This window comes from Salminus brasiliensis, chromosome 14 (assembly GCF_030463535.1).
Source record: "Salminus brasiliensis chromosome 14, fSalBra1.hap2, whole genome shotgun sequence".
Lineage (NCBI taxonomy): Eukaryota > Metazoa > Chordata > Actinopteri > Characiformes > Bryconidae > Salminus > Salminus brasiliensis.
Window position 1 is genome coordinate 35,486,156 of NC_132891.1, and position 26,998 is coordinate 35,513,153.

General features: G+C 44.1%; 1 protein-coding gene across 1 annotated transcript in view; it reads right to left on the reverse strand.

The window, feature by feature from the left end:
- Positions 1–5,493: 5,493 nt before the first annotated feature.
- The window catches only part of slc1a7b (solute carrier family 1 member 7b), a 46,026-nt gene continuing 24,521 nt past the window's right edge, over positions 5,494–26,998 (reverse strand). Inside the window, exons 3-11 of the mRNA XM_072696222.1 lie at positions 25,266–25,481; positions 17,843–17,885; positions 17,057–17,288; positions 16,607–16,706; positions 15,353–15,586; positions 13,032–13,226; positions 8,398–8,532; positions 8,011–8,110; positions 5,494–6,160 (exon numbers count right to left, since the gene is read on the reverse strand). Coding sequence (XP_072552323.1) covers positions 5,897–6,160; positions 8,011–8,110; positions 8,398–8,532; positions 13,032–13,226; positions 15,353–15,586; positions 16,607–16,706; positions 17,057–17,288; positions 17,843–17,885; positions 25,266–25,481 — 1,519 coding nt within the window. The 3' untranslated portion in view covers positions 5,494–5,896. The remainder of the gene's footprint in view (positions 6,161–8,010; positions 8,111–8,397; positions 8,533–13,031; positions 13,227–15,352; positions 15,587–16,606; positions 16,707–17,056; positions 17,289–17,842; positions 17,886–25,265; positions 25,482–26,998) is intronic.

The following is a 26,998-nucleotide window of genomic DNA, read 5'->3' on the forward strand; positions in this document are numbered from 1 at the left end:
ATCTGGAGCACCAAGACTAACGTTAGCAGCAGATCCTGTAAGTCCTGTAAGTTGTGAGGTGGGCGGAGCCTCCATGAGCATCAATGAGCCCTGGGCGCAAACGACCCTGTCGCCAGCTGTCCTTCCGTGGAGCACCTTTGGTAGGTACTGACCACTGCATACCAGGAAAATACCACAAGACCTGCCGGATGTTCTGGAGATGTTCTGACCCAGTTATCGTCTAGAACATCACAGTTCGGTTCTTGTCAAAGTGTCTCAGGTTCTTACTGCTTCTACGCTTTCATCACCTTCTGTTTTTTACTCCACCTGTCAGTGGTACTAATGTTATGGCTGAAGAGTGCATAGGATAAAACTTACAAAAAAAAAAAGGAGTGATACAAGCACTGGCTAAGTGTTTCCAATAAAGTGGCCATTACCTTTATTACCTTTATTACCTTTAGTACTTTCTACTTTTTTTTAATTTATCCCCTACCCTATTTATTGTTTAGTGTCATTTTCCTTTAGTTTAAGACTGTGTTCTGTGTTTCTTTGTTACTTGTCATGCGTGTTGCTCTCACCAAGACAAATTCCTTGTATGGGTAACATACTTGGTGAAATAAAGAGATTCTGATTCTGATTCTGATTCTGATTAAGAGGAAGCACAAGGTCAGTGTTTCTAATAAAGTGGCCAGTGAGTGAAAGCACAAGGTACGTGTTTCTAATAAAGTGGCCAGTGAGTGAAAGCACAAGGTCAGTGTTTCTAATAAAGTGGCCAGTGAGTGAAAGCACAAGGTCAGTGTTTCTAATAAAGTGGCCAGTGAGTGAAAGCACAAGGCCAGTGTTTCTAATAAAGTGGCCAGTAAGAGGAAGCACAAGGTCAGTGTTTCTAATAAAGTGGCCAGTGAGTGAAAGCACAAGGTACGTATTTCTAATAAAGTGGCCAGTGAGTGGAAGCACAATGTAGATGTTTCCAATAAAGTGGCCAGTGAGTGAAAGCACAAGGTCAGTGTTTCTAATAAAGTGGCCAGTGAGTGAAAGCACAAGGTCAGTGTTTCTAATAAAGTGGCCAGTGAGAGGAAGCACAAGGTCAGTGTTTCTAATAAAGTGGCCAGTGAGTGAAAGTACAAGGTCAGTGTTTCTAATAAAGTGGCCAGTGAGAGGAAGCACAAGGTCAGTGTTTCTAATAAAGTGGCCAGTGAGTGAAAGCACAAGGTCAGTGTTTCTAATAAAGTGGCCAGTGAGAGGAAGCACAAGGTCAGTGTTTCTAATAAAGTGGCCAGTGAGTGAAAGCACAATGTAGATGTTTCCAATAAAGTGGCCAGTGAGTGAAAGTACAAGGTCAGTGTTTCTAATAAAGTGGCCAGTGAGAGGAAGCACAAGGTCAGTGTTTCTAATAAAGTGGCCAGTGAGTTTGTGTTCCACCAAATGTGTGTTAAATTAGACGGGTAGAGCAGCTCCTCTTCTTACCATCCGTTCGTGTTGTGCTGGTATTGTTTTTATTTTATTTGTGGTTTGGAGAGAGAGCGAGAGAGAGCGAGAGAGAGAGAGAGAGAGAGAGAGAGAGAGAGAGAGAGATTGTGCTGATTAGACAGTAAAAGAGCCTGTTTGGAAAAAACCCGTCTGATCCAGCTTTCGCAGGGCTGGTGTTCTGAAGCTGCTAGAAACCAGTGATTTAATCAGGAATAGCTGTTGAAGTCAGCAGCTCTCACCACGTCCTCAGTCAGCTGATCACAGACTGCTGTGCTCTGGACAACTGTACCATGTCTCTGCTAACGCTGAGCCTTATCTGCGCAGTGCAGATGGTGGGGTTGGATTGGATATGAAGTGTCCAGAAGAGAACTGGCCACTTTACTAGATCCTCACAAAGAACATCTTACTGGTACTGCTGAAATGATTGGGAAGGGTCAACAGGAGAGTCCACTGTAACAGTAAGTAAAATCTAATTGACCCAGTGGCAAAAAACTAGTGGGTCGCCCCACCTATTTTCCTTATCAGAACCTCTTTGATCTTATGAATAATATACATATGCTCATATTTGCTCTCCACCTATTGTTTATGACTTCAGGATCTGGACTCAAGATCTTACACATCCAATTAACCACTAATATAAGAGAATTAAACCATTCATACACTATATGACAAAAATATTGGGACACCTGCTGCTAATTCATTGTTTCTTCTGAAATCAAGGCTATTAAAAAGAGTTTCTCCTGCTTTTGTTGCAGTAACTGTCTCTACTGTCCAGAGAAGAAGACTTTCTACTAGATTTTGGAGGAGCATTGCTGTGAGGATTTGATTGCATGCAGCGACAAGAGCTAGAGTGCCCTACCCCACCAAAACCATCCCCAACTGCTTAACTCATCCCTAAAGTACTGGATGGAGCTCCATCATCATTCCAGAGAACTCAGTTCCCCCACAGCTCAATGCTGGAGGTCTTTATACCCCTCTAGCCCATGCCTGGCATTAGATGGCATGGTGCCAGTAGGTTCATGTTGATCTGCTCTAGTCCTATTCTATTGGCAGTTCTTCTCTACCTGGACTAGACAAGCGGTGTGTGTGTGTGCTTACATTTGCACGCCTGTGTCAGCAATGGGTGCGACTTAAAATAGCTGAATGCATTCGTTAACAAGGGTGTCCGCCAACTTTTGGACATGGTGCCTTCTGATTCCCAGTAGATGGGACCACTTCTGTGGATTAAAATGGCACAATAGGGCTCCTGAGTGGTGCGACTGTCTAAGTGTTGTGTGGGTTGTGTTTCTGGGCCTGGACATGGAGCAAGCAGTTACATGCAGTAATAACATGTTTATTAACACTTATTAGACCATTGAGAGTTTGTATTCTTCACAAAGACTCGTTTAATATATATATGATTCCAAAGGATTCAGAATTTGTGCTCTTACACATGGCGCGAGTGTGTGAACTTTCAACCGAGCGATTCTTCTGCCCTCAAGCACTGATCTGACAGGGGTGGAGAGCACTGTGTGCTTTGCGATGTGGGTAGCAATCAGAACCACCAGGCCTCCGAACCCCACACTCTGCCCCTCTGCTGATAAGGCGAAGACTGAGGAAGAGGAGTGTGTGAAGATTTCCTCTGAGAGTTCGGAGCTCATTCACTCGGCAGGATGAACGATTCAGCTCCTGCATTTCACACACGGACTTCAAAAAAACCCATGTGTACCAGCAGAAGATCTGCCGTCTCCAGATGAACCCTTTAACTGATTCCATCAGAGCTGAAAATGTGGTTTTTGGAAACTACAAATAGTGAGATTAGCAGTGTTAAAGCTGCAGGGGTGATGTCTGTTCACACTTTATTCAAATGCCACCTGCATAGGGACTTCATAACACATGCATACACACTGAATAACATACTAAAGCACACCTGAAGAGCAGCTTATGTCACTATTCACAAGCTGACGTAGAGTAAATGGCACTGTAAGGGCCCTTAAACCAAAGGTAACACTCGACTGAAGGGAGTGGTTATAAAGCTTCACTACAGCTTTCTTAAGTCTTATTACAACAAGCGCCAGATGTCGTAACACTTTCTAAGCTCAAAATTACGGTCTTTGTGACATCTCTTGTTAGAGTAAGTAAGCCTTTATAAATGGTTATGTAGGTTTATGTCAGTTGTTATGACAGGCTTATGTAGCCTTATGAACATTATTATCATTATTTATCATCCCCAACTCCCCAACGCATCCCAAAAGTACTGGATGGAGCTCCACCACCATCATTCCAGAGAACACAGTTCTTCCAATGCTCCACAGCTCAATGCTGGGGGGCTTCATACCCCTCTAGCCCATACCTGGCATTAGGTGGCATGGTGCCAACAGCTGAAATGACAGCCTTAATGGCGAATACTGTTAGAGTAAGCCTTTATAAATGGTTATGTAGCTCTATGTCAGTTGTAATGACAGGCTTACGAATGTTGGCCTTCTGTAAAGGGCTACCAACTAAAGTGACAACACAGCAAACACTTGGCATCACCCGTGCAACCACCTGCAAACAGCAAATGCATAGCAACCACTAAAGAACAGCATAGCAACGACCCGAAATACCACAGCAATCACCTTGCAATACGACAGCACCACCGCAGCAAACACCTTGTATACCATAATAACTATCAAGTCATAGCAACACCTTTTAGCAACTACCTTTCAACACTACATCACCCACCTAGCAGCCACTTTGCAACGCCATAGGAACCACATTGCAAACACCTGGTCTACCATAGCAACTACATTGTAACACCATAGCAACCACTAAGCAACAGCACAGCAACTACCAAGCAATTTCTTGGCAATCACACAGCAACCACCTAGAACCTAGCAATAGCACCGATTGAGCAACCATTTAGCAACACCATGGCAACCTCCTTGAATACCATAGTAACCTTCATAGAAACATCTCATAGCAGCCCCGTTTTCAACACTATATCACCAATTTAGACTACTTTGCAACAGCATAGCAACCACTTGGGATACCATAGCAACCACCTAGCAACACTATAGCAACCACATGATACCATAGCAACCTTTTAGCATTCATAGCAACACCTTATAGTAAACATCTTTCAACATTATATTACCCATCTAGCAACCACCTAGCAACACCACAACAATCATCTGTGATACCATAGCAACTGCCTAGCAACCACTAAATGACTCCATTTCAACCACTTAGCAACAACACAGCAACTGCCAAGCAACACCATAGTCACTACCTGGAATACTATCCCAATGTCCTAGCAACACTATAGCAACCACCTAGCAACCTTATAGCAACAACCAGGGATGAAAATGTCCCATAAAAGATTAGTGAACTCGTGTTTTATTAGGCTGCACAGCGGTTCTGCACTTCCGTTAAGAAACAAGCTTCACTAGGTAAAAAAGGAAAAGGCAAAATATCAATAATAACTCATCATAAATAATATTTAATGGATATTAAATGCTAAAAACAAGTGGCTGGAGTAGAAATACAGATCGTCCACTAAATACAATGCGGTCAACGTAACATTTCAGCTGGGAATGATGCTTCATAACAGTGATATTAATGGAACCAAATGCCATTAGCTTAATTTGATGGGTCTTAAGCCAATTTAATGGCATCATATTTCATAAACTATCTTATGTCATCCTGTGAGCGCCGACGTGAGCTAGCATTTCTTTACTTATTCATATGTTATGACATCCCTATGCAGGTCTGTAGCCTTCAGATAAAGTGAAGTGTTTAATAATAAATCGGACAGCTCACCGCTATTACAGCGTAAAGCCAAAGTCAAATTCCTGTTGTTTTTTTTGTTGAGTTCCACGACGTCAAGAGAAATGGGTTAAATGTATAATACGATTTTTTTTTCAGGACAAAAACAATCAGTGATATAAAAACTGAAAAAAGACAGGAAATCAAACAAACCCAAGAGTACATCGATTAATACTTAATATTTACACTGGAAATATATATCACACAGTTTGGCCAGTCCACTAACGGACTGAAGAAGTTCAGGCTCCCAGATTGGGATTTAAACCTCGCCGGCTTCCAGCCTTTACAGTTTCCTTCCTCTCAAGGTCTTGGAAACGACGCTGTGAGTTCCAGGAACCTGGCACAACCCAAGCGTCTCTGCTAATTCCAGCCAGAAGGCCTAGTCCTGGTTTGATTTGTCCTCGAAGGGTCACTGGCGATACAAGCTGAGCGAGATCTTCTCTTTCCAGGCCGAGGTGGTTGGTGACCCGTGGCGGTCAGCCAGCATTGCTAGTGGAACGGAGAACCCAAGCATGCTGGCCTTGGCTTTGCAGTAGTCAGTAGAAGTCTTAAAACAACAGGAAATGAGACAAATTAAGATCATGTCAACCGAATTACAGGAGGAGACTAGTACGCTATGTCCTGTGGTCCTCTCCGAAGAAACCGAAGCCTGACAGGGCCGCTATACGTTCGTCTCCAGGCCGTTCATGTCGACGGCGCAGTGGTCCTTGTCTTTGTGCTTGAGGTGCCGAGGGGGAATGGGGGGTTTCTTGCGCTCCGGAGGTGGAGGCCGCACTCCCTCCTCCAGCTGCATGAGGCGGGCCACGTCTGGGGGGATGTGCTCGGGTTTGCCTCCTGGTGGCGGAGGCTGGAAGCTGCCATTGTTCTGCTGACAGTTCATCAGCTGCTGGATGTTGAGGGGCTTGGTCTCGCAGATTAGAGGAACCTGCAGGAGGGCAGAATTGAATTGGATTAAATTGCTACCAGACAACTGGGGCCGTGGTTGGAACTCTGGATTATCAATCGATAGGTTGTGGGTTCAGTACCCTGGTCTGTTGAGTTACCACTGTTGGGGATTTGGACAATGCACATAACCCTCTCTGCTCCAGGGTATTGACCCTGGCTCAGTATTTATATCTTTGGGTTATTGATCACAAGGTTGTAGGTTCAATGCCCAAGTGCTAAGCTGCCACTGTTGGGCCTTTGGGCAAGGCAATTAACCCTCTCTGTTTCACTGATCTTGGCTCAGTAGTTAGATCTTTGGGTTACTGATCACAAGGTTGTAGGTTCAATGCCCAAGTGCTAAGCTGCCACTGCTGGGCCTTTGGGCAAGGCAATTAACCCTCTCTGCTCCAGGGTATAGAACTATAGAGGCTTTGTGGTTAGATGTTTGGGTTATTGATTACAATGTTGTAGGTTCAATGCCCAGCAATGCTATTTGTTCTGGGGCATAAACCTTGGCTTAGTGGTTAGATCTTTGGGGTACTGATCACAAGGTTGTGGTTTTAATACACACATCTGCTAAGCTGCCACTGTTGGGCCTTTGGGCAAGGCACATAACCCTACTTGTTCCAGGGTATTGACCTTGGCTTAGTGGTTAGATCTTTGGGTTATTGATCACAAGGCTGTCGGTTCAATGCCTAGATCTCCTAAGCTGCCACTATTAGGCCTTGAACTCGCATGTTTTGACAACCTTCCTTTTTATGAACTTTTCATTTAGTAAATCACTTCTCTAAACCTTGAAGGGCTTCTTCACAATCACAAACATTGTTTACAAACACGGTTCATCACTAAAAGATCCCTTTCAAACACCTTTATTTTTAAGAATTTAAAACTAAGTAATGATTTGACATCTCTTAATGTTGCACGATGAAACACCTGAGCTGAGCTGAGGTGATTCATTGATCAACCATGAGGCACCACACACATCTTCTTCTCTCCCACTTTATTGGTCCGCAATTTTCTCTACTTTATAGTTTAAAGCTGGGAAAACGAAGCCCAGTCAAGCCGGCCAGAGGCAGCTCTCCCACATACTTTGGCAGATGAATGATAAGGGGCTTGTCCTGCACACATGGTGTCCATTAGAAATCAAATTCTGCACAAACAAAAGCTTTCAAAGCTCAGAAAGAGCCGATCATGATCAATAAAACATTCACACGGTTTAAAGTAAAGTAAAGTTAGCAACAAGCCCTTTTTTCCATTTGCTCTTAACTAGCGTGTCATGGCCGAAGGTCTGACGTGTGAAGCAGAGCTCTGACACTTTCCTGATCCTGGCTTGGAAACAGCAGATGCCACTGAGCGAAAGTCACAGTTTCCTCAAATACGGAGGGATTTGATTGGTCATAGAATTATACGCAGTTCTCAGCAAAGCAGAAGAGGACCAGGAATTTAAATACTTGGGGTTTTGGGTTGGGACTGGTTTGGGGTTAGGTTTAGGCTGTAAAACTTGCTCAGATGTTGCTCAGGCCTGGTTTGGGACAGGTTTGGACTCTAAAACCTGGTGCTGTGGGTTGGGACTGGTTTGGATTCCAAACTTAAAGTTGTGATTGGGTCTGGTTTGATCTTTAAAACCTGATGTTGTTCAGTCCTGGTTTGGGTCAGGTTTGGACCCTAAACATGATGTTGTGGTTCGGGTCAGGTTTGAACTCAAAACCTAGTCCTTTAGGTTGGGTTGGTCTCAGACAAAAACTTCTCAAGCTATATTTGAGTTCCGACCCAATCTTTAGAGCAGTTTTAAAGCTCTGAGATTATGAATAGGAAACACCAAGTATTGATCATGCTTGTACACTGACTCACCCCATCTCCTTCCTGCATAAAGTCCTTTCTGCAGATGTGTGCCATGATTCCTGTAGCGAGGGCGTCTCCCATCACGTTTACCATTGTGCGGAACCTGTCCCTAAACACAGGGCAAAGAGGTTAAATGGCAACGATCTTCTGGTCCAGCCCTGAACAATGGGTGAAGGTAAGCTGCTGTAAAACAGACTTGCTTCTGGGGTTTCTGACACTGTATGACCCACTGTATGATGCAAATATCACCATCATCATCATCATCATCAGTGGGCACATATACAGATATAGGAAATCTATATCTACTGTGTCCTTGGAACGCTGTAGACCAATTTCTGTCCATCAGTCCTTACTGGAATTCTAATTAAAACTCGCCCAGTTGGGTTATTTACTCACAAGGCCCAGTCCACAGCGATGATGAGGGTAATGTCGTCAGTGGGCAAGCCTACGGACGTCAGAACTATCACCATGGTAACCAGACCCGCCTGTGGAATCCCAGCAGCCCCGATGCTGGCAGCCGTTGCTGTGATGCTGGAAAAAGAGTAGGAAACAGCGCAGTGACCTTAAAGTAGCGATGTGACCCAGAGTCCTAATGAAAACACCCTAATTACAGAAGTGTCCCAGCTGCTGGACAGAACGCAGGCTGGTGTTGACCGACTTGAAGTTTCTGAAGATGTTTCCAGATGTTTTGGAGATGTGAAAAGAGAACATCAGCGCAAAACTCGAATTGCTGTGTTTTCTAAAGTAATGGAAGATGCCATTCGCCGTGACTCACTCAACTCGCTGGATTCCAAAGTACAGTTACACAACTTCGAGAAGGGAAGAGAATTATATTCCACTGATGATTTCAGAACTTCAGCAACAACAACTTCAGCAACCCTCAAGAGTAAGCCAGTAAACACTGGTTTATACTGGTCTGGTGCTGGTATAGGTGTGGTTGACCAGTATACCAGTGTTCAAAACACAACATACACTGGTTCATACTGGAGTGCTGTCTGTTGACCAGTATACCAGTATTCAAAACACAACATACACTGGTTCATACTGGTCTGGTGCTGGTATGGTTCTGGTTGACCAGCGTTCCAGTGTCCAAAACACAAAATATACTGGTTTATACTGGCCTGGTGCTGGTCCTGATTGACCAGCGTACCAGTGTTGAAAACATATTTATACTGGTCTTGTTCTGTTGTAAGGCTTGTTTACCAGCATTCCAGTGTCCAAAACACAACATACACTGGTTTATACTGGTGTAAGACTGGTATGGAGCTGGTTGATCAGCGTGCCAGTGTCCAAATCATACCATGGGCTGGTTTATACTGGTTTATGCTTCCAGCACTTTTGTAGTTGGGGACATTATGTACAACCTGCAGAAGTGATGCGCATGTGTAAGACGTGTAAAGCATTGTGCATGTGTGTATGTGTGTGTGTGTGTGTATGTGTGTGTGTGTGTAGTAATAACAGTGATTGCAGCTCAGTTGCAGGTGGCTGAGAGAAAAACAGCCGGCTGCAGGGTTATACAGCGGCTAATCCAACTCTTAATGGAACACACACACACACACACACACACACACATCTTTTCACCTTGACAGTCGCGTACGCAGTTCTGTTAACCTCACAAACTCCCTCCACACACACACACACACACACGTTCTCACCCCACTTACACTTTTTTCTCATTTGCTGTTTCTCTCATCTGCTGAGGCTCCAGATGAACTCTCCACTGTCATCTGTTTGATTTGTCCCTCTGCGCTCTGAGTGTGTGTGTGTGTGTGTGTGTGTTGGGGAGAGTGCGTTTTCTGTCCAGCTGCTGTTCAGCAGATGTAAAGCCCCGTGCCTGACAGAAAACATTATTAATCAGGCAAATAGGCGTCTAGCAAATAAAAAAAAAAACAAAAAACAGACCCTCTCGGCTTTTCTGACTTCAGTAGCCGCTCAGATTAACATGTGGTATAGGAATCGACCAATCAGAGCGAAAGGCCTTTGAGGTCAGAGTCAGGGTCAGGCTGTGTGTAGGACGGCCTACTCTTCGCTGGGCCTTTGTTCCGGTGCTATGCTGCTATACCGCACTCCCAATGTTTGCCCAATTAACGCAGCTCAGCGCATTCCACCTTGACCAGATGTTCTTGACCACGGTTCTTGGTAGAACTGTTCTTGAGTTCTTGAGTTTTTGGTTCCCCAGGCTTTAAATCACTGTCCACATAGTTTTGTCAGGGTTAAGGTCAGGACTCGAAGACCTGCTTCATGTTAGCGTTAGCCTGCTCTATCCATTCCATGACCACCTTTGACGAGGGTTTGGGGTCACTGTCCCGATGGTTCCTGATGTCTAGCTGATGGTTTTCTGAAGGTTTGAGGTCCTGAAGGACTTCCCCCTGCCCCTGGTGGACGGATCCACAGCCCTGGAGCATGTTACTACCAACACCATGCTTAGCAGCTGGTCCAGGCAGCAGGACTCGACAGCGATCCATCCAAATTCCCAAAGAACCAACGGTCTATGGACATCGAGTTGTAGCTAACTGAGGCTCAGACTCATTCAGTAGACTGGCTCATCCCGGCTTGCTTGCTTTCCCTCTTGCTGAATCTGTTTGTATAGTCAGTCGCACAACAGTTCTTTCCCGTTTTTGTGGTTTAGCGGCATTCCCACTGAACGCTAGCGCTAATCAGTCTTTTTGACACTCTATTCTGGATTTCCTGTAGGAGGTTCACTTCTCTGGTTTATTAAACGTAGTTTTGCTACATTATTTATTACTTTATTTAAATCAATATCAGCCTGGTTTTTGTTCTTAACGCAATTTTGGGACACATGAACATGTTGAATGGATTTTAGGGCCCCCTAGTGGCCAGGGCCGCTAAATCCTCTCTCACAAAGACGAGTGAATGATCTGTGGGGTGTAAAGACCAGTAATAACTGTAGTTATTACATAACGCTAGTTTATAGCTAGAAGATTTTTTTATATTAACGTAGGGTTAACGTTAACGTACGAGTCAACCAGAGCATGTTGTCAAAACCTCACTTACTGCATGTGTGACATATCGTTATCGGGGTCAGATGAGGGGAGAGTGAGAGAATGAAGACAGATGGAAAAGCGAGGCCTGTGACTGAAGTGTATTAGGGATAAAAACAGAGCAAGCGAGAGAGAAAGAGAGAGAGAGAGAGAGAGAGAGAGAGAGAGAGAGAGAGAGAGAAATGGTGGCACGGGTGGAAGCCGTGAGTGATTTGGTGATTTGCCGCCTGGTCACATGACGGTCTTATCAGAGGATTACAGTTTTTCAGTTTTCGCTCTTTCTCTCCGCCGAGCTGCTTTTTTTTTTCATCCGCTACGCTGCATTTTAACCTCAATCAGCCGAAGACTCTTAATAACTAGCCCCATCACACGTCACCCACACACTCTCCTCTGTAATTATTGTACTCAGGTCCAGCTGCTGGCCTTTTTTAATCCATTAGAGAGGCTGTTGAGCTCCCCGAGAGGCGATATTCCCTCAACTCGCTCGCTTTAGAGAAAGTCCGCATCGCTGCTACACAGCAACAAGCTATTATGGCTGTTGTTTTCTCACGCGCTCAAACACCTGTCCGGCCCCTTTTCACAAGTCAGGGTCGATCGTTATGAGTTAAATAGAAAAAGCATTCGTGGCTAACACGCTAGTGCTAAGTCTGCTCTAATGGCCTCTCTGCTGGCACCATGTTTTACAGTGAGCCTGCCAACGGTGTGAGTGTATTTGGGTGTGTGAGTGTATTTGGGTGTGTTTGTAAGAGTGTGTGTGTTTGTGTGTGTGTTTTGCAGTAATACCAGAAGGCTATCACACAGCTAACGAATTCTCAGCAGACAGCACAACGACATCGCTGGCCACCCCGACCCATTTCAGCGAGAGCTCGGTCACTGGGCAGCCAGATACACTCCGTACAGGTTCAACCACGGACCTACTAAGAACCTACTAAGCTACTGGGCCCAGTGGTTCTGGCCACTAGGGGGCTCTAAAAACCATTCAGCAGAGTGAATAAGGATGTTCTACATAGTACACTCTGAGCAAAAGGGTTCTAGGTCTAATCCATCTCCAGATAAATGACATTTGCTTTACGTTGAGTTACGTTAAGTTGCTTGGTGCTGGGCAGCTGTCGTGTGCACGATACTGACGCGAACATTCACCGACACAGATGCCTTTGCCATGTACTTGCAGGGATTTCCCTTGAGGCTCGTTATCGGTGTGAAAGCAGCCCTTGAATTTTTGATGTAGCTTCTGAAACTCAGTGACTTTTATTCCACTTGAAAGATTCGTATTCAGTTATTACACAGAAAACACTGCAACCTGGCCAAGGTACTCCCCAATAATCGGAGCGAGGAAGGCTAGTCTTGAGTAAAACTCTTAGTAAAACGTGGTGATAACTGCTAAAAAACATTATGCACATACAGGTTGGACTAGCAGGTTTAACTGGACATGGTATGAACAAACATAGAAATGCAGTTTTATAATATATTTTCTTTTCTGTTATATTTTCTCTTGTAAGATTGTTTTAGATCATTTTTAATGATAATTTATTAGAAAACAATTTTTATATAAAAATAGATATATCTATTTATAGATATATAGCAGAAATATATAAATGTATATTTGGATATATAATAAAATATATTTTCATATAAAACAAAAAACATATATATATTTATATATATATAATATATGTATTTTTTTATTATAATAAATTATTAAACAGCAACTTTATATTAGAAAGAAAGAAAAAACTTATACACTTTCAATGGATGTCAATGTAATTCAATGTGTTTTGTCATTTTGGAGCATTTCTATTGGTCCATTCATCATGAAATTCTGACCAAATTGTGAATAAAAAGTGGCACATTCACACTATGTCAAAAAGTACTGTAAAAAGGTTTTACGTAACCGTGGCGATTTATGCAACTTAACAGCTTTACAGTAAAAGAATGTAATTACACTCACAAGAATGTAATTACATTACATCAGTAATAACCTCTAAACGACCTCTACTGATTAATTAATGAAAGAAGCTCAGCTCTTACCTGATGGTGATGATCTGGCCGAAGTCCAGCTCGTAGTTGTTGACCTGAGCGATAAAGATGGCCGCCACAGCCTCGTAGAGAGCAGTCCCGTCCATGTTGATGGTGGCCCCCACGGGCAGCACGAAGCGGATGATGCGGCGGTCGATGTGGTTGTTCTCCAGCAGGCACTTGAAGGTGATAGGCAGCGTAGCAGAGCTGGAACAAGCCAGAAAGATGCAGATGTGCAAAGGTCAGGTCAACGCCAGGCCTTGAAGAACTGGGTGCAACAAGCTCATCTGAACATCTGAGATGTTCATTTCGAATGTTATGAAAGGAAGTGCACAGAGTCCTCATCAAGCATCCGTTACTTCAGCGCTTCACTGATTGATTCATTCCTTATTTAATTGATTCAGTGGTTGATTCACAGCTAAGAGGTACAGCATGTGCTCCAGCACAGTGACACAGTGCTAATTCTCGAAGATGAATCCATGAAGTCCATGAACATCCACCAGCGTGTTTCTGTCTACCTTCAATAAAGGACTGTTTTCGGCCTTTCCGCCAGTGTTTGATGCTTTTCAGCAGTAAACAGACTCCGTCATCACAATCCTGAGCTCCTGTTTCCCACCAGAAAATCGTCCACATGCTTATTTAGATGCAAATCACTTGCCACCAGAACAGCTATATTTTAAGTCATTTTTTAGTTTATTATTATTTGTGGCTCCAGCCGTGACTCATTCACACACACACACAGCTTGTCTAGTCCCTGTAGAAAGGTACTGTCAATAGAAGAGGACTCTCTGAAACAGAAACATATCAACAGGAATCAGGTGCCAGGTGTGGGCTAGAGGGGTATAAAGCCCCCCAGCGTTGAGCTGTGGAGCAGTGGAACTACTGTGGTCTCTGGAATGAGGGATGGTGGAGTTCCATCCAATATCTGAGTTGGTGTGAGTTGGAAAGTCATCATCCAACTTCCTGACCACACTGATGCTCTTGTTTCTGAATGCAATCAAATCCACACAGCAATGCTACTCCTCCAAAACATAGTAGAAAGTCTTATTCTCTGGACAGTAGAGACAGTTACTCCAACAAAAGCAGGATCAGCTCTTTTTAATCCCCTTGATTTCAGAAGAAACAGTGAATGAGCTGGTGTCCCAATACTTTTGTCCATTTTGTGTACACTCACTGGCCACTTTATTAGAATATCCTTCCTTGTACCTTCATTTACTAGCCACATCTACCTTCAGCTTCCACTCTCTGGATGCTTTGCCAAAAGTTTCCAGACTAGATACTTTTGTGTCTCAGACTATTAGTTCTTGAAGACGTTCGACGCTGGCAAACAGAAACTGTGCATAGACAGATAGGCCTAGCAGGTCCCTCAAGCTGCAACCCCGTCACCCAGAGGTATTGGCTGGAATTAAAGATGCTGAATTAACCACGTTTACCCTCAACCAAAAGTTCTTTCCGGAGCTAGCTCATTATCTTCAACCATTAGCTCGCTAATTATCCTCAAATTATAGCCTCCACTTCTTCCACTGCTTCCTAGAGCCCAGAGGAGAAATTCTTAGTAAACTGAACCTGTGCAAGCGTTCATTATTCAGATTAAAAAAACAAGCTGGAGCTTAGCGCTCGCCTTACCGCTCCAACTGTATAACGCAGAGACTAGCGAAGCTAGCAATTTGGTTCAATGTGTTTTTCCACACCTACGCAGCTCACGCTTCCCTCAGCATCCTCGTTGACCCTACTCCATCACCTTGGGCAGAGTTGAAGATCACTCTAGTCCTGACCAATGTGGTCTATCCTGACCTGCACACCCTCGCTTAGCCATCTACTTCACATGGATGAACACTGGAACCAAATATTCTTGAGAGTAGCAAATTTTTTACACACTAGCCTTCTTAAGCTAACGCTAATTTCCACTAACCTGGCAATGGCGATCTGACCCTTATGTTAGCGTCAAGCTAACAGTGGTCAATTCTTAGACTCACAGTCCAGAACAGCTCTCCAAAACAGCTCTCCAAAGCAGCTCTCAGACATTCACATACACCATGTGTCCAAAAGTGTGTGGACACCCCTTGTTCCTAGTGGATTCAGCCACATTGAAGCGCTCAAACTGCAGGTCAACACAGGTCAACTTGGTCAAATGCACACAGACCAGACGTCCTCTTTTTGATGTTTACCCAGACCCAGACGTGTCCTCTTTTTGTTTGGGGATCCCGGAATTTGCTTTGATGTTACCTCAGTGTCGCTTCCCTTCAGCTTCCATGGTCGCTTTCATGGTAGCTAAACCCTTATATCTCCAAAAGGAAGAAGAAAAAAAAAAAACAATTTTTTATGTGTTGTACCTGGAGGACGTTGCCAGGGAGATGAGCAGGGCCTGTAGGATCCCCCTGATGTAGACGATGGGACTCTTCTTGGTGATGAAGAAGTACATGCTGGGCAGGATGAACAGGCCATGGAGGATGAGGCCCATCACCACAGTGATGGCGTAAAAGCCCAGCTTCTTCCCCATGTCCGACGGGTCGCTCATCTCCAGGATCTTTCCCGCAACCAGGAACACGATCCCGAATGGGAAGTACCTGCAGCAACATGAGCAGGACCGCCATCACGCTCTGGACATTCTCTGTCTTTCCACCAATAATGATACATTGACACCTCCTGAACCCCATGATCCAATGCTTCTTGGAGGTACTTTTGTCAAGTACTGACCACTGAACGGCCTACAAGACCTACCGAGATGTTCTGACCCAGTCGTCTAGTAAGTGTCTCAAATTCTTATGCTTGTCCATTTTTCCTGCTTTAACACCTCCATCACCTTCAAGGACTGACTGTTTCATCATTCGCTGCCTAATAGGTCCTCCCCTTGATAGGTGTCGCTAGAACCAGATCATTGGTGTTCTTCACTTCACCTGTCACCCATCCAAGAAGAATAAGGCGCCGCACCAAACGTGCGATTACGATTACAAAAGTGCTACTACGGCTAATTTAAGTCTAGCGAAGGAGACGGTCCACTAATGAGAGCAGGGCTTAAGTTCTGGAGGGTGATGGACAGGACAGTAGTGAAGCAGGGGCCTGGCTGACACCTGCCCCAGAGCCCATCCTGCTCCCGCAGTCTATTAAAGCCGTCCAGAATCCAAACCTGCTCTGAAGTATAGAGATTTACGGCTGGGTAATATGCATTAGGAGTAGGAACCTGGGTAAAAAGCCTGCAGATTTAGGGGTCAGGTCAATAGTGAACCATTTCTCTGGACATTTTGTAGCCAATCATTGTCGTTCCAGTCAGCTAATGGTGTGTTTCTGGCTAATTCTTTAAAACAGGAAAGATAAAAATAGGCCAGTGTTAAAAGCCTTTGGTTCTGGGAGGGAACACATAATTAAATTAAATTAGAGAAGATGGGCACCGGCTTCATCTACTGGCTTGCTCAATTGTGGTGTTTGGACCAGTGCTGTTCAGCTGGTCAAACTGACTGAGGTGGAAGGTGCAAGCGTGAGCCTGTGGAGAGCTTGCGGAGAACCTGGGGAGGTGGTGGTGTTAAGGGAAATGCCCTTTAAATGTCACGTCATGTTGGATTTGCTCCTCACCCTTCTGAAAGACTCACCAGATAACGATGGCCACTATTTTCAGCACGGCCTCGTTCAGGCTCTGGCAGAAGTTGACCAGCGCGCTGCCATTAGGCCCCATCCGACCCAGCATGATGCCTGAACACAAAGCAAGAGGTTAGTCAAGTTTCGAACGGTCACTCGCATGGACTTGTGAGAGTCCATGAAGGTTTAGGTCAGTAGATGTAGCTCAACTGAAGGTGGGGTCAGTGATCGTGTGTTGAGTATTAGGTGGGTCAACGGCCAGCTGGTGGTTGTGGCTGATGTACCAGACCAATGCCACCATAGCTAAGCCATAACATTAGTACCACCTGCACCACACCACAACAGATCTGACCTTTCAAGGCATGGACTCCTCAAGACCTCCAGTGTTTTTCACTCCACCTGCAGTGGTACTAATGTTATGGCTGATGGGTGTATATATATCTGCATTGTAACAGAGGAGATACCCATGGTTGCAGAGAAGATGACGATGCCCAGGACGTTCATGCCCTCGCTGGTTCCGGGCAATGTGCGAAACACCACGTCCGGCGGTGGCGTCAGGTCCAGCTGGAAGTTCTGGACGTCAGAGCCGTTGTCGTCCTGCACGTCGTAGATGAGTGGCCGGCGGGTGGTCGTCTCCGTCAGGCTGCTGACCGTCGTCTTGGGCGTCTTCATGATGGGGACGCTGTTGGTGCGGTACTGAGGAAGAAGAGAGAATCACGTGAGCAGTTTTTTTGTAGGGGTTTCTAATAAAGTGGCCAGTGAGAGTAAATACAAAGACAGGGGTTTCTGATAAGTCGGCCACTGAGAGTAAATACAAGGTAGAGGGTTCTAATAAATAAAGTGGCCAGTGAGTGGAAGTACAAGATCAGGGTTTCCAATAAAGTGGCCAGTGGGTGGAAGTACAATATTAGGGTTTCCAATTAACTGGCCAGTGGGTGGAAATACAAGCTGGGGGTTTCCAATAAAGTGGCCACTGAGAGTAAATACAAGGTAGGGGTTTCCAATAAAGTGGCCAGTGAGTGGAAGCAGAAGTCATCTTCCTGTACTTGTATCTGAACACTTCTTGACTCTTTGTCCTTATAAATAAGCACTTCTCTCTGTACGGTTCTGGTTCTGCTCGTAAAGTTGCTGTAGCTTCCTGGTTGTGTCTGAACACGAATACGAGCACTTTCATAACTCCAAAAAAGATAATAGGTCTCTCAGCACTTTGAAATGAAAGACATGAAAGAGTCTCAGCTGAAATGTCTTACCTGCTGAAACGTGGCTTGAACCAAATTGGCAGGAAACATGTTTCTGTAGAGGGAAAAAAAAGAGCCACATAAATACATCCAGAATGAAGCGGCTAGGGATAGGGGTTTCTAATAAAGTGGCCACTGAGAGTAAACACAAGGTAGGGGTTTCTAATAAAGTGGCCAGGGAGAGTGAATACAAGATAGGGGTTTCTAATAAAATGACCAGGAAGCGGAGGTACACGGTAGGTGTTTACAATAAAGTTGCCAGTGGGTGGAAGTACAAGATGAGGGTTTCCATTAAAGTGGTCAGTGGGTGGAAGAACAAGATGAGGGTTTCCAATAAAGTGTCCACTAAGAGTAAATACAAGGTAGGGGTTTCCAATAAAGTGGCCACTGAGAGTAAAAACAAGGTAGGGGGTTCTAATAAAGTGGCCACTGTGAGTAAACACGAGGTAAGGGTTTCCAATAAAGTGGCCACTGAGAGTAAAAACACAAGGTAAGGGTTTCCAATAAAGTGGCCACTGAGAGTAAACACAAGGTAGGAGTTTCCAATAAAGTGGCCACTGAGAGTAAACACAAGGTAGGGGTTTCCAATAAAGTGGCCAGGGAAAGTGAATACAAGGTAGGGGTTTCCAATAAAGTGGCCACTGAGAGTAAACACAAGGTAGGGGTTTTCAATAAAGTGGCCAGGGAAAGTGAATACAAGGTAGGGAATTCTAATAAAATGGCCAGGGAGCGGAGGGACACGGTAGGTGTTTCCAATAAAGTGGCCAGTGAGTGGAAGTATAAGCTGATGCCAGTGAGTGGAAGCACAGGGAGGGTGTTTCTAATAAAATGGCCAGGTAGATTTCCAAATGCAGAATTGACTGCTGGGTCACACTGAGGGAGTCGTGACAAAGCATTCAGTCAAAGCACTGAATTGTTCGTGATTTCATCCAAACTCTGCAGGGAAGCATTTCATTTCATTCATTTGCGGGACAGTTCTGGGATTAGTGTCCGGCTGCTCCGTCCTCCACACTGCTGGTCAGGAAGTCTCTGTTAGAGACAGTCCATTGTAGCAACCTTTTTTGATCTTTTGTAACTAAGAAATCTTCATAAATCCCATCATAATGAAATCCTTTTAAACACTGCATCCGGACAGAGCCCGGACGATGGCTCAGGCTGCTGCCACACATCCATGCAACATTTTATCCACATTTCTAGGCCTGGAATCAAGTCCTTTCTCTGGTCGTCTGACGTAGACATGCTTAGTTTAGCCTGATCTTCCAGGAAAAGCACATGGACACCATGTTCATTTCATTCTCATTCATTTTCTTGATATATCTATTTTTATTGAACTCACAGCATGAGGAACACACACACACACACTGTTATTGAAATGTCCTTGTTGGAAACACGGTATCATAAACAGTGCTTAACTCTAATGAATGTGGGTGGTAGAGTCATTAAGAAGCGATTAGCAGCAGCAGTTAAATACACGCATAAATAATTACACATTTACATATTCATTACAAAGTATATTTGTGAACATATTTATAGCAATAAATACAGACGAGACCAACATAAACTAAAACCATTATCATTAATGGTAACTGTGCATGCGCCACTAGGGGTCCTATCTTACGCCCTGCACAAGGCCCGCCGCGATGCTCGTTGCTATCTTACACCTCACCAACAGTCGATTTTCACTCCTCCCGTCTGCATCGTTTAAACAGCAGCACTGCTTGTGAATATCTCTACATTGATGGGCGCGGTGGTCTCGAAATGAGGGGTGTTCAGGTCAATTACTGCCGTATTGCTACAGTATCTCAGCAATGGAAAACACAGGAGCTCCACTGACTGAAAACAGCCTAGGCAGACATTTGTCAACAGTCAGATGTTCGTTGCTATCTTGGCAGTGAATTGTCAACACAGGTGCATGCAGCCCAACGCTCGTACACCCCCCCCCCCCAATGCTCTATACCACTAAAATATAAATCTGCCGAGGTCAGACAGACCGCCCCTGGCTCTTTAAGGGAGTGGCGAGTGCTGATTGGTTTGTTACTACACGTTAAGCCCAAAAACGAACACACCCATGATTAATTAACTTTTCCCGTTGTTACCTAAATCGGTTTGGTGGGTTTGGTGGGTTTGGTGGGTTCGGTGTGAAACGCTCGGTTCTAGATAAGCTCCCCCAGTCAGAGCTGGAGTTCTACAGTGGAGGTGAAGGGAAGCAGACGTCTGAAGCTCTAATAAAAGCTCCTCACAGAAAGTTCTTCACCTAATGGTGATGAAGACGCTGCCTGATGCCTGAGACACTGTTCTACCAGAGTTCTGAGAAGAGTTCGGCTCTAGAACCTGCTTTTAAAATCAGATCATTAAAATGGTGGAGGGATACATGCTGCAGGGTGTAGTGCGGCTACAGAAAGTAGTCTATAAAGAGAACTGCATTAGTTGAGATCCTCCACTATTTTACCCTCATCATCATCATCATCATCATTCCATATAAAACTCAGAAGACTTTTGTAGCTTCACTGGTGGGTTTGGATAGGAAATAAATTATGGGCTGTATTTGTGTTGTAGTCATGGCAACAGACGCCTGGTTCCGTCTACCACCGCTGTAGAGAAATCAGAGGGGGTCAGTTTCTCTACAGTGAAGCTCAGTTTCACACCGAACCCCCGACTCTGGATAACTGCTTACATCTCAAGCAATGAATTATGGAGGAATTCTCGCAACAACGCTGTTAGCAATGCTAGCTTTGCCTTACCACAAACCATCTGCCTGGAAGCTCAAAGAGGTCAATGGAACTGCAGCGTTCTTGGCTAGAGCCTGAGCGTGAGGCCAGAGCGGAAATGCAGCGCTGCCCTTCTGGAAGGCTGCATTAGAGGAAAGCAGTCTGTACTCCCTGTCCAAACACAGCCCTGTAAACGCAGCCCACCTCCCTCCGCTGGACCACACAGCTGGACACACTACACTGCAACCTCCATGCTGGACAGAAACTGGAGGAAAGAGATGGCAGAATCCAGGCGTGAACAGAGGGATCTTCTCTTTCTCTGGAGAACCATGAAATAGAGCCCCTTCCCCAACAACAAATCCAGTGGCCATCAGTAGACGTGGCTACTGGCCTTATCAGCTCTGCTTGCTCTGAAAAAACACACGTATTCAAAGCCTTTTCTCTGAGCAACGTTACTGAAAAAAAGAAAATACGACAAAGTATGCTAAGCTATATTATGGAAATTCCATCTGGGTCGTAACTCTATTTGATTTGATTGCCATTATTTCGTTGGGTTTTGCAGGTACTGTACACTGTCAACAGTAGAAGATCCTTGAGGAACTTTTTTTAGGCTCTTCAATTTGAAACTGTGGAGGAACCTCTTAAGATGCTTGGAGGAACCTTCAAGAAAAAGTTTTTAATAGCAGTTTCTGAAGAGATTCCTCCACAGTTTCAACTTAAAGAACCAGTAAAAAGTCCATTAAGGAACTTAGACTTTTTTGATAGTGAGAAGAGGATGGCAAGTTTTGTGAAATTGCCTATGTCTGAGTGAGTCTGATTTCCTTCAAGTGTACGAGTTTTAAAGTTTCCGAATATTCCAACATAATTTTATTTGACATTTCTAATGTGCTTCAAGCTAATTACTGTAGTAGTTCCCTGTAAGTTTTTTTAAGTTTTAAAAATATACAAAAGTCTATTTGAAAACAAGCATTTAAGAAATACATTAAAATAATAATAATGTTGAATTTGAATGTATTTCTAAAAATATAATATACTGTAATATAATTTAAATATATAATATATAAATATATATAAAAAATAGGTCATAAAATAGGAGGAATCTCGTAAGGGGCTTGGAGGAACCTTCAAGAAAAAGTTTTTAGAAGCAGTTTTTGAAGAGATTCCTCCACGGTTTCAACTTAAAGCAGTAAAAAGTCCATTAAGAAATAGTGAATAGAGGAAGGCAAGTATAAATATTTACAAATATACTAACTATATAACTATACTATCATTTTATTTGACATTCAAGTGTGCCTCAAGTAAATTATTGTAGTAGTTAATTGTTTTAGTTAAAAAAAAAATACAAAATAATTTAAGAATTACAATAAAATAATAGTAACTACAAGTACAAGTATTTCTGAAATATAAAAATATAATATATCTATAATATATCTAAATATATTATAAATATATCTAACGACATAGGTCATAATACTATTTGATTTCATGCACTTAATGCAACTTTGCCATTATTTTAAATATTTTTCAAATTTATTATTTATTTATTATTTTAAAAAATCTTATAACTTCATTTTAATGTATTTTGTAATATGTTAAGTATGTACATGTATTTGCTACTACATCTTTTAAATATTTAAACTCTAAAATACTTTTTAACTGCATTTCCTTCATTAAGGACAGCTCGAAGCCAACGGGGTCAGATGTGTTCCTCTACGTAGCGTAGAGTTGAGGTCCTGTTGTGTGTTTTGTGCTAAGTGCTCCGACTCCGAGCCAAAGTAGGTCATGTTTGTGCTGAATCTGAACATGTCCATCTAGATGAATCTCCTGTGACGTCAGCCTCCCATTCATCTTTTCCAGGCCAGGCTAAGTGCACGAGTGGGCTAAGCATCGACACGGATGGACAGGCTACGCAGTTCGGTCAAACAAATGAACACTCGGCCTGTGTTCTGCGGTTTAATCTGCTCAGTGACTTCCTCATCTTCTAAAATCATGAGTCCTAGAAGCTAATCGTGCTTTCAAGCGTGAGCCAGCTAGCTCCCTTCTCCCAGCATCGTTGACATTTGTCCCCTGCCCCGGTGCCCACTTCATCGCTATCATCGCTGCTGATGCTACAAACAGCCGGCTAACTGTCTCCCACACATAATGGTTTTGTCTCCCTCTCTCTCTTTTTCTCTCTCTCTCTTTCTCTAGCTCTCTCGACTCCGGGGTCAGTAAATCAGCTAGTCAACATCATAAGAGGTTCTAATAGCTTTTGTGGGCCCTGGGCAGCGCTCTCAGACATTAAGAGTCTTTAGCATTAGCGATGGGTCACATGCTAGCAACATGAACTTGAGTGCGGAGAAGTCGTGTGAAGTGTTTTAAAGGCTGGGCTGAAGTAGAACTCTATTTGAGCTGAATCACAGGAAGTATTAATAATAATAATAATAATAATATATATTTTGGTAGGATGATGGATGGATCTGCTGTAGAAAAAGCTTTCTTTGGGAAGGAGTTGAGAAGGTGACCTCCAGTGTTAATGTCCCATGTGTCCACTATTACAATCGTCATTACTGACCATTACAATGGTTCCGGATATTCCTTTGCAACACCGCTAAAACTCGACTTGACCTCCATCCAGCTGCTCCTGACTCGCCACTGCTGCAATATTTTAGTGATAAGTACACTAACCAGGAGAGAGCTTCTCAGTTCCGGTCCTGAGGACCTCCCGGCATGTCCAGTTTCGAGTATTCTCTGTATTCTCTGTCCAGCCGACTGTAATGATCAACTCAGCGTCCTAACAAGTTGGGCACAATCTCTCGCCCATTCTTTCCTTCTCAGGCCTCGCATGCTAATGCAGTTCCTTCGTAGCCTTCATATGTAAAGGCATAACTAACGATTCGACGTGAGTGTGTCTCGTTTCAGAAGCCTTACTAACAAAACGTGAGGAGCTGGACCAGACGAGACCTACTCGTACAGATGTCCCTGCGGATATTATAAGTTAAATGTATCCAGATCATGATGAAACTTCGGAAAATCCAAAGACTAAAGACCGAAATATTAAACGTGTTTTATAAATTACTGGACAAATGTCCAACGTCCAACCATACAGCCAATATATGGTGAGGTTACCCTTACACAGAGTCAGGCTTTCTTACTTCTTATACCTTTTCAGTCTTCCTTGTTACCATAGCAACACCTCGCTGTATTGCCATTAAACTAATGGTAGGTAATCTACAACAAAATGTGGACCTTCTGAACCCTCTATTGAACTGATGTTTGGCTCTGAGCATCTTTCAATGGTTCAGCTCATTCATTCCACCGCTTCGGAGAATGCAGGAGGTGAACTAGCTGAACCAGTCGAACCTTTCTGAAATCGATGTTCAGCTCGAAATATCGTTCTGTGACTCAACCCCTCCTGACTCAACTGATCCTGAAACTGGTGGAGGTGAACTAGCTGAACCAGTCGAACCCTTCTCGAATCGACGTTCTACTCTGAACATCTTTAAATGGTTCAGCTCATCTTCAAGTGGCTCGACGGCTATAGCCTTACACGTGCTTCTCTTGCACAGTTGAGGAAGAAGGATGCCAAGGACGCTCCGGGAATCTTTACGGCATCTGTATGATTCACGACTTCTGAATGATGACTAGCAACAGGGATACTGTTACGATGTTTCGATGCTCTGGGAGGTAAACACCCTACACCTTAATCTACACCCAGACCTAATCTTAATCCTGATTCTGAACCTAACCTGAACTACACCTTAATCTACACCTAAAACTAATCTTAACCCTAGCCTTACCTAACCCTAAACCTAACCCTAACCTTAACATACACCTCAATGTACACCCAAACCTAACTTCAGCCTACCGTTACCCTACACCTTAATCTACACCCAGACCTAATCTTAACCCTTAATGTTCAGCTCGAAATATCGTTCTGTGACTCAACCCCTCCTCCAGAAGGCAGCCCTTCTTTTTCACTACACATCCCCACAGCACGACACTACCACCACCATGCTTAACAGTTGACAAGGTATTCTCTTAACTATAGTGATCTTTGAGTTTTCTCCAACAGCATCTCCCAGCAGTCCACCAGTGGACCCCTGAATAGGGCATCTTTTCTGGACATTTTTTGGGAGATCATGTTGCCCCCTGATAATTAGAACATTAGATTAATCAAACGTTAACATGTAAGTCACTCAAGTGATTCTCCAACAACACCAACAAGGCCAACATGGCCAACCCTGCAATTTTCTCTTCATTTTCTCCCCTAAACACTCTTCTCCTCTCTATTACAGAAGGTCTCCATTGTATATGTCCTCCTGAGGTACCTGATAGATCTGTCCAGCTGTCAGAAGCTGATAGCAGTCATTTATCCTTCACTGAATGGGCCATGTAACAGAAATGGATACTAATAGAGATGCCCTAGACTTCGAGCATCCATAAAGCACCAGCGACAGACACAGAATTCAGTGTTTTGAAGGCAATCATTGTTTCGCCAGCTGTCAGACTCTCAGCCCTGCAATTCCACATCCATACGACAGAGCAATAACCACGCTAACATGACGTGAAGGACACTACAGACCACTATTGGGGTGTCGTTGGTGTTAATACACACTGAAAATTCAAATCCCATTACAACCTGTTGATGGAAAAAAACGTAGAGAGAGAGGTGGAGTAGGAGAGGGCTACGGCACCTCAGAGATGAAAGAAATGAAGACACAGCATCAATATGGACGCTTGCCTACCGTATGAGGTCGAGCAGGGCGTCCGCTGAGCTCATGATGGGCTTGCTGCTGTCCTCGTTGTCCTCTTTCTGGGCCATGCCGCCCGGATGGATGATGAGCACCATGACGATGCCCACCACCACAGCCAGGAATGTGGTCCACAGGTAGTAGGAGACGGTGATGAGGCCCAGTCTGCTGGAACACTTTGGCTCTAGGGCGGCCAAGCCCGACATTAGACTAAGAGAGAGAGAGAAAGAGAGACAAAGAGGCCTTATAAAGTGTCTTCTTTATCCGTTGTAGATGTGTAATTGATTAAATGTAATTAATCAATTATTTTAAATGATACATTTTGACAAACCACGCTTAATTGGACCAGAAATGAGAACTAGCAAAAGGTCAAATCTGAGGTCAGGTTCATAGTAAACATACTGCACCACATTGCTTAGCCTGCCTGACCATCTGACCACCACCTCAGTGCTATTGAGTCCCCATCCTTGAGTGTGGCAACATGGACTCCTCCAGTCCTGACTAGCACCTTCCAGCTCTAACTCTCCTCCAGAAGGTAGCCCTTCTTTTTCACTATACATCCCCACAGCACGACACTACCACCACCATGCTTAACAGTTGACAAGGTATTCTTGGGGTTAAATGCCTTAAATGGCTTTACTTCTCCACACGTACACTATATGGACAAAAGTATTGGGACACCTGCTCATTCGTCAAGGCTGTTGGAGTAACTGTCTCTACTGTCCAGGGATGGCTGTTGGAGGAGAGCATTGCTGTCAGGATTTGATGGCATTCAGAGACAAGAGAGTTAGTGAGGTCAGGATGTTTGATGATGATCACCACCCCACCCCTTCATCATCCCCAACTTATCCCAAAAGTATTGGATGGAGCTCCACCACCATCATTCCAGAGAACACAGTTAGTTTTTCCACTGGGGCTTTATACCCCTCTCAAGCCCACGCCTGGCATTATGTGGCATGGTGCCAATGGGTTCCTGTTGATGTGCTCCAGAGAGTCCTATTCTATTGGCAGTTTGTCTTTACACTAGACAGGCTGTGTGGGTGTGGGTGTGTGCGCACTTTTATACATCTGTAGCTGAATGTGTTCATTAGAAGGGGTGTCCATAAATATTTGGACACCCTATATTATATTTATTTGGTTCTTTGCCATTGCTGGGCAGTGCTGCACAGCACTAGGGCAAACTAGGGCAGACATGTAATTGACTGGGGTTCTAATCCTCATCCTCCAGCATGTCATAGGAAGGACGGCAGCTATGAAGGACTTGCGGTGCTTTTTCTGGAAAATTTCTGCATTATTAAAGGACGGGTAAACTGGCTGACCCACCACACTCTGGTGATCTTCGATGTGGTGAAGCTGACCTCTAAAAGGCTGCAGTTCCTAATGGAACAGCTGGCGGAGGCCGGCCAGAGATTATAGCAACACAGTGACAGTAATGCATCTCACAGTATGGAGGGGTGGCAGTAGGAATGCTGGGTTTCAGGGCCAGGAATGGTTTAGTCCATGGTTATGGTTAAACCTAGGCGTTCCGTCAGTGTGCCAGTCGTAAAGTGGCTAATGCAGCTTACTTTACTGTCTCTCTCTCTCTCTCTCTCTCTCTCTCTCTCTCTCCCTCGACCGGACAGGTCAATGTGACATGGAGAGACATGGGAAATTTGACACCTTTAAGCTTGGCATGATCAAAGAAAAATAGTACTATAAAATACTCTATGGACAAAAGTATTGGGACA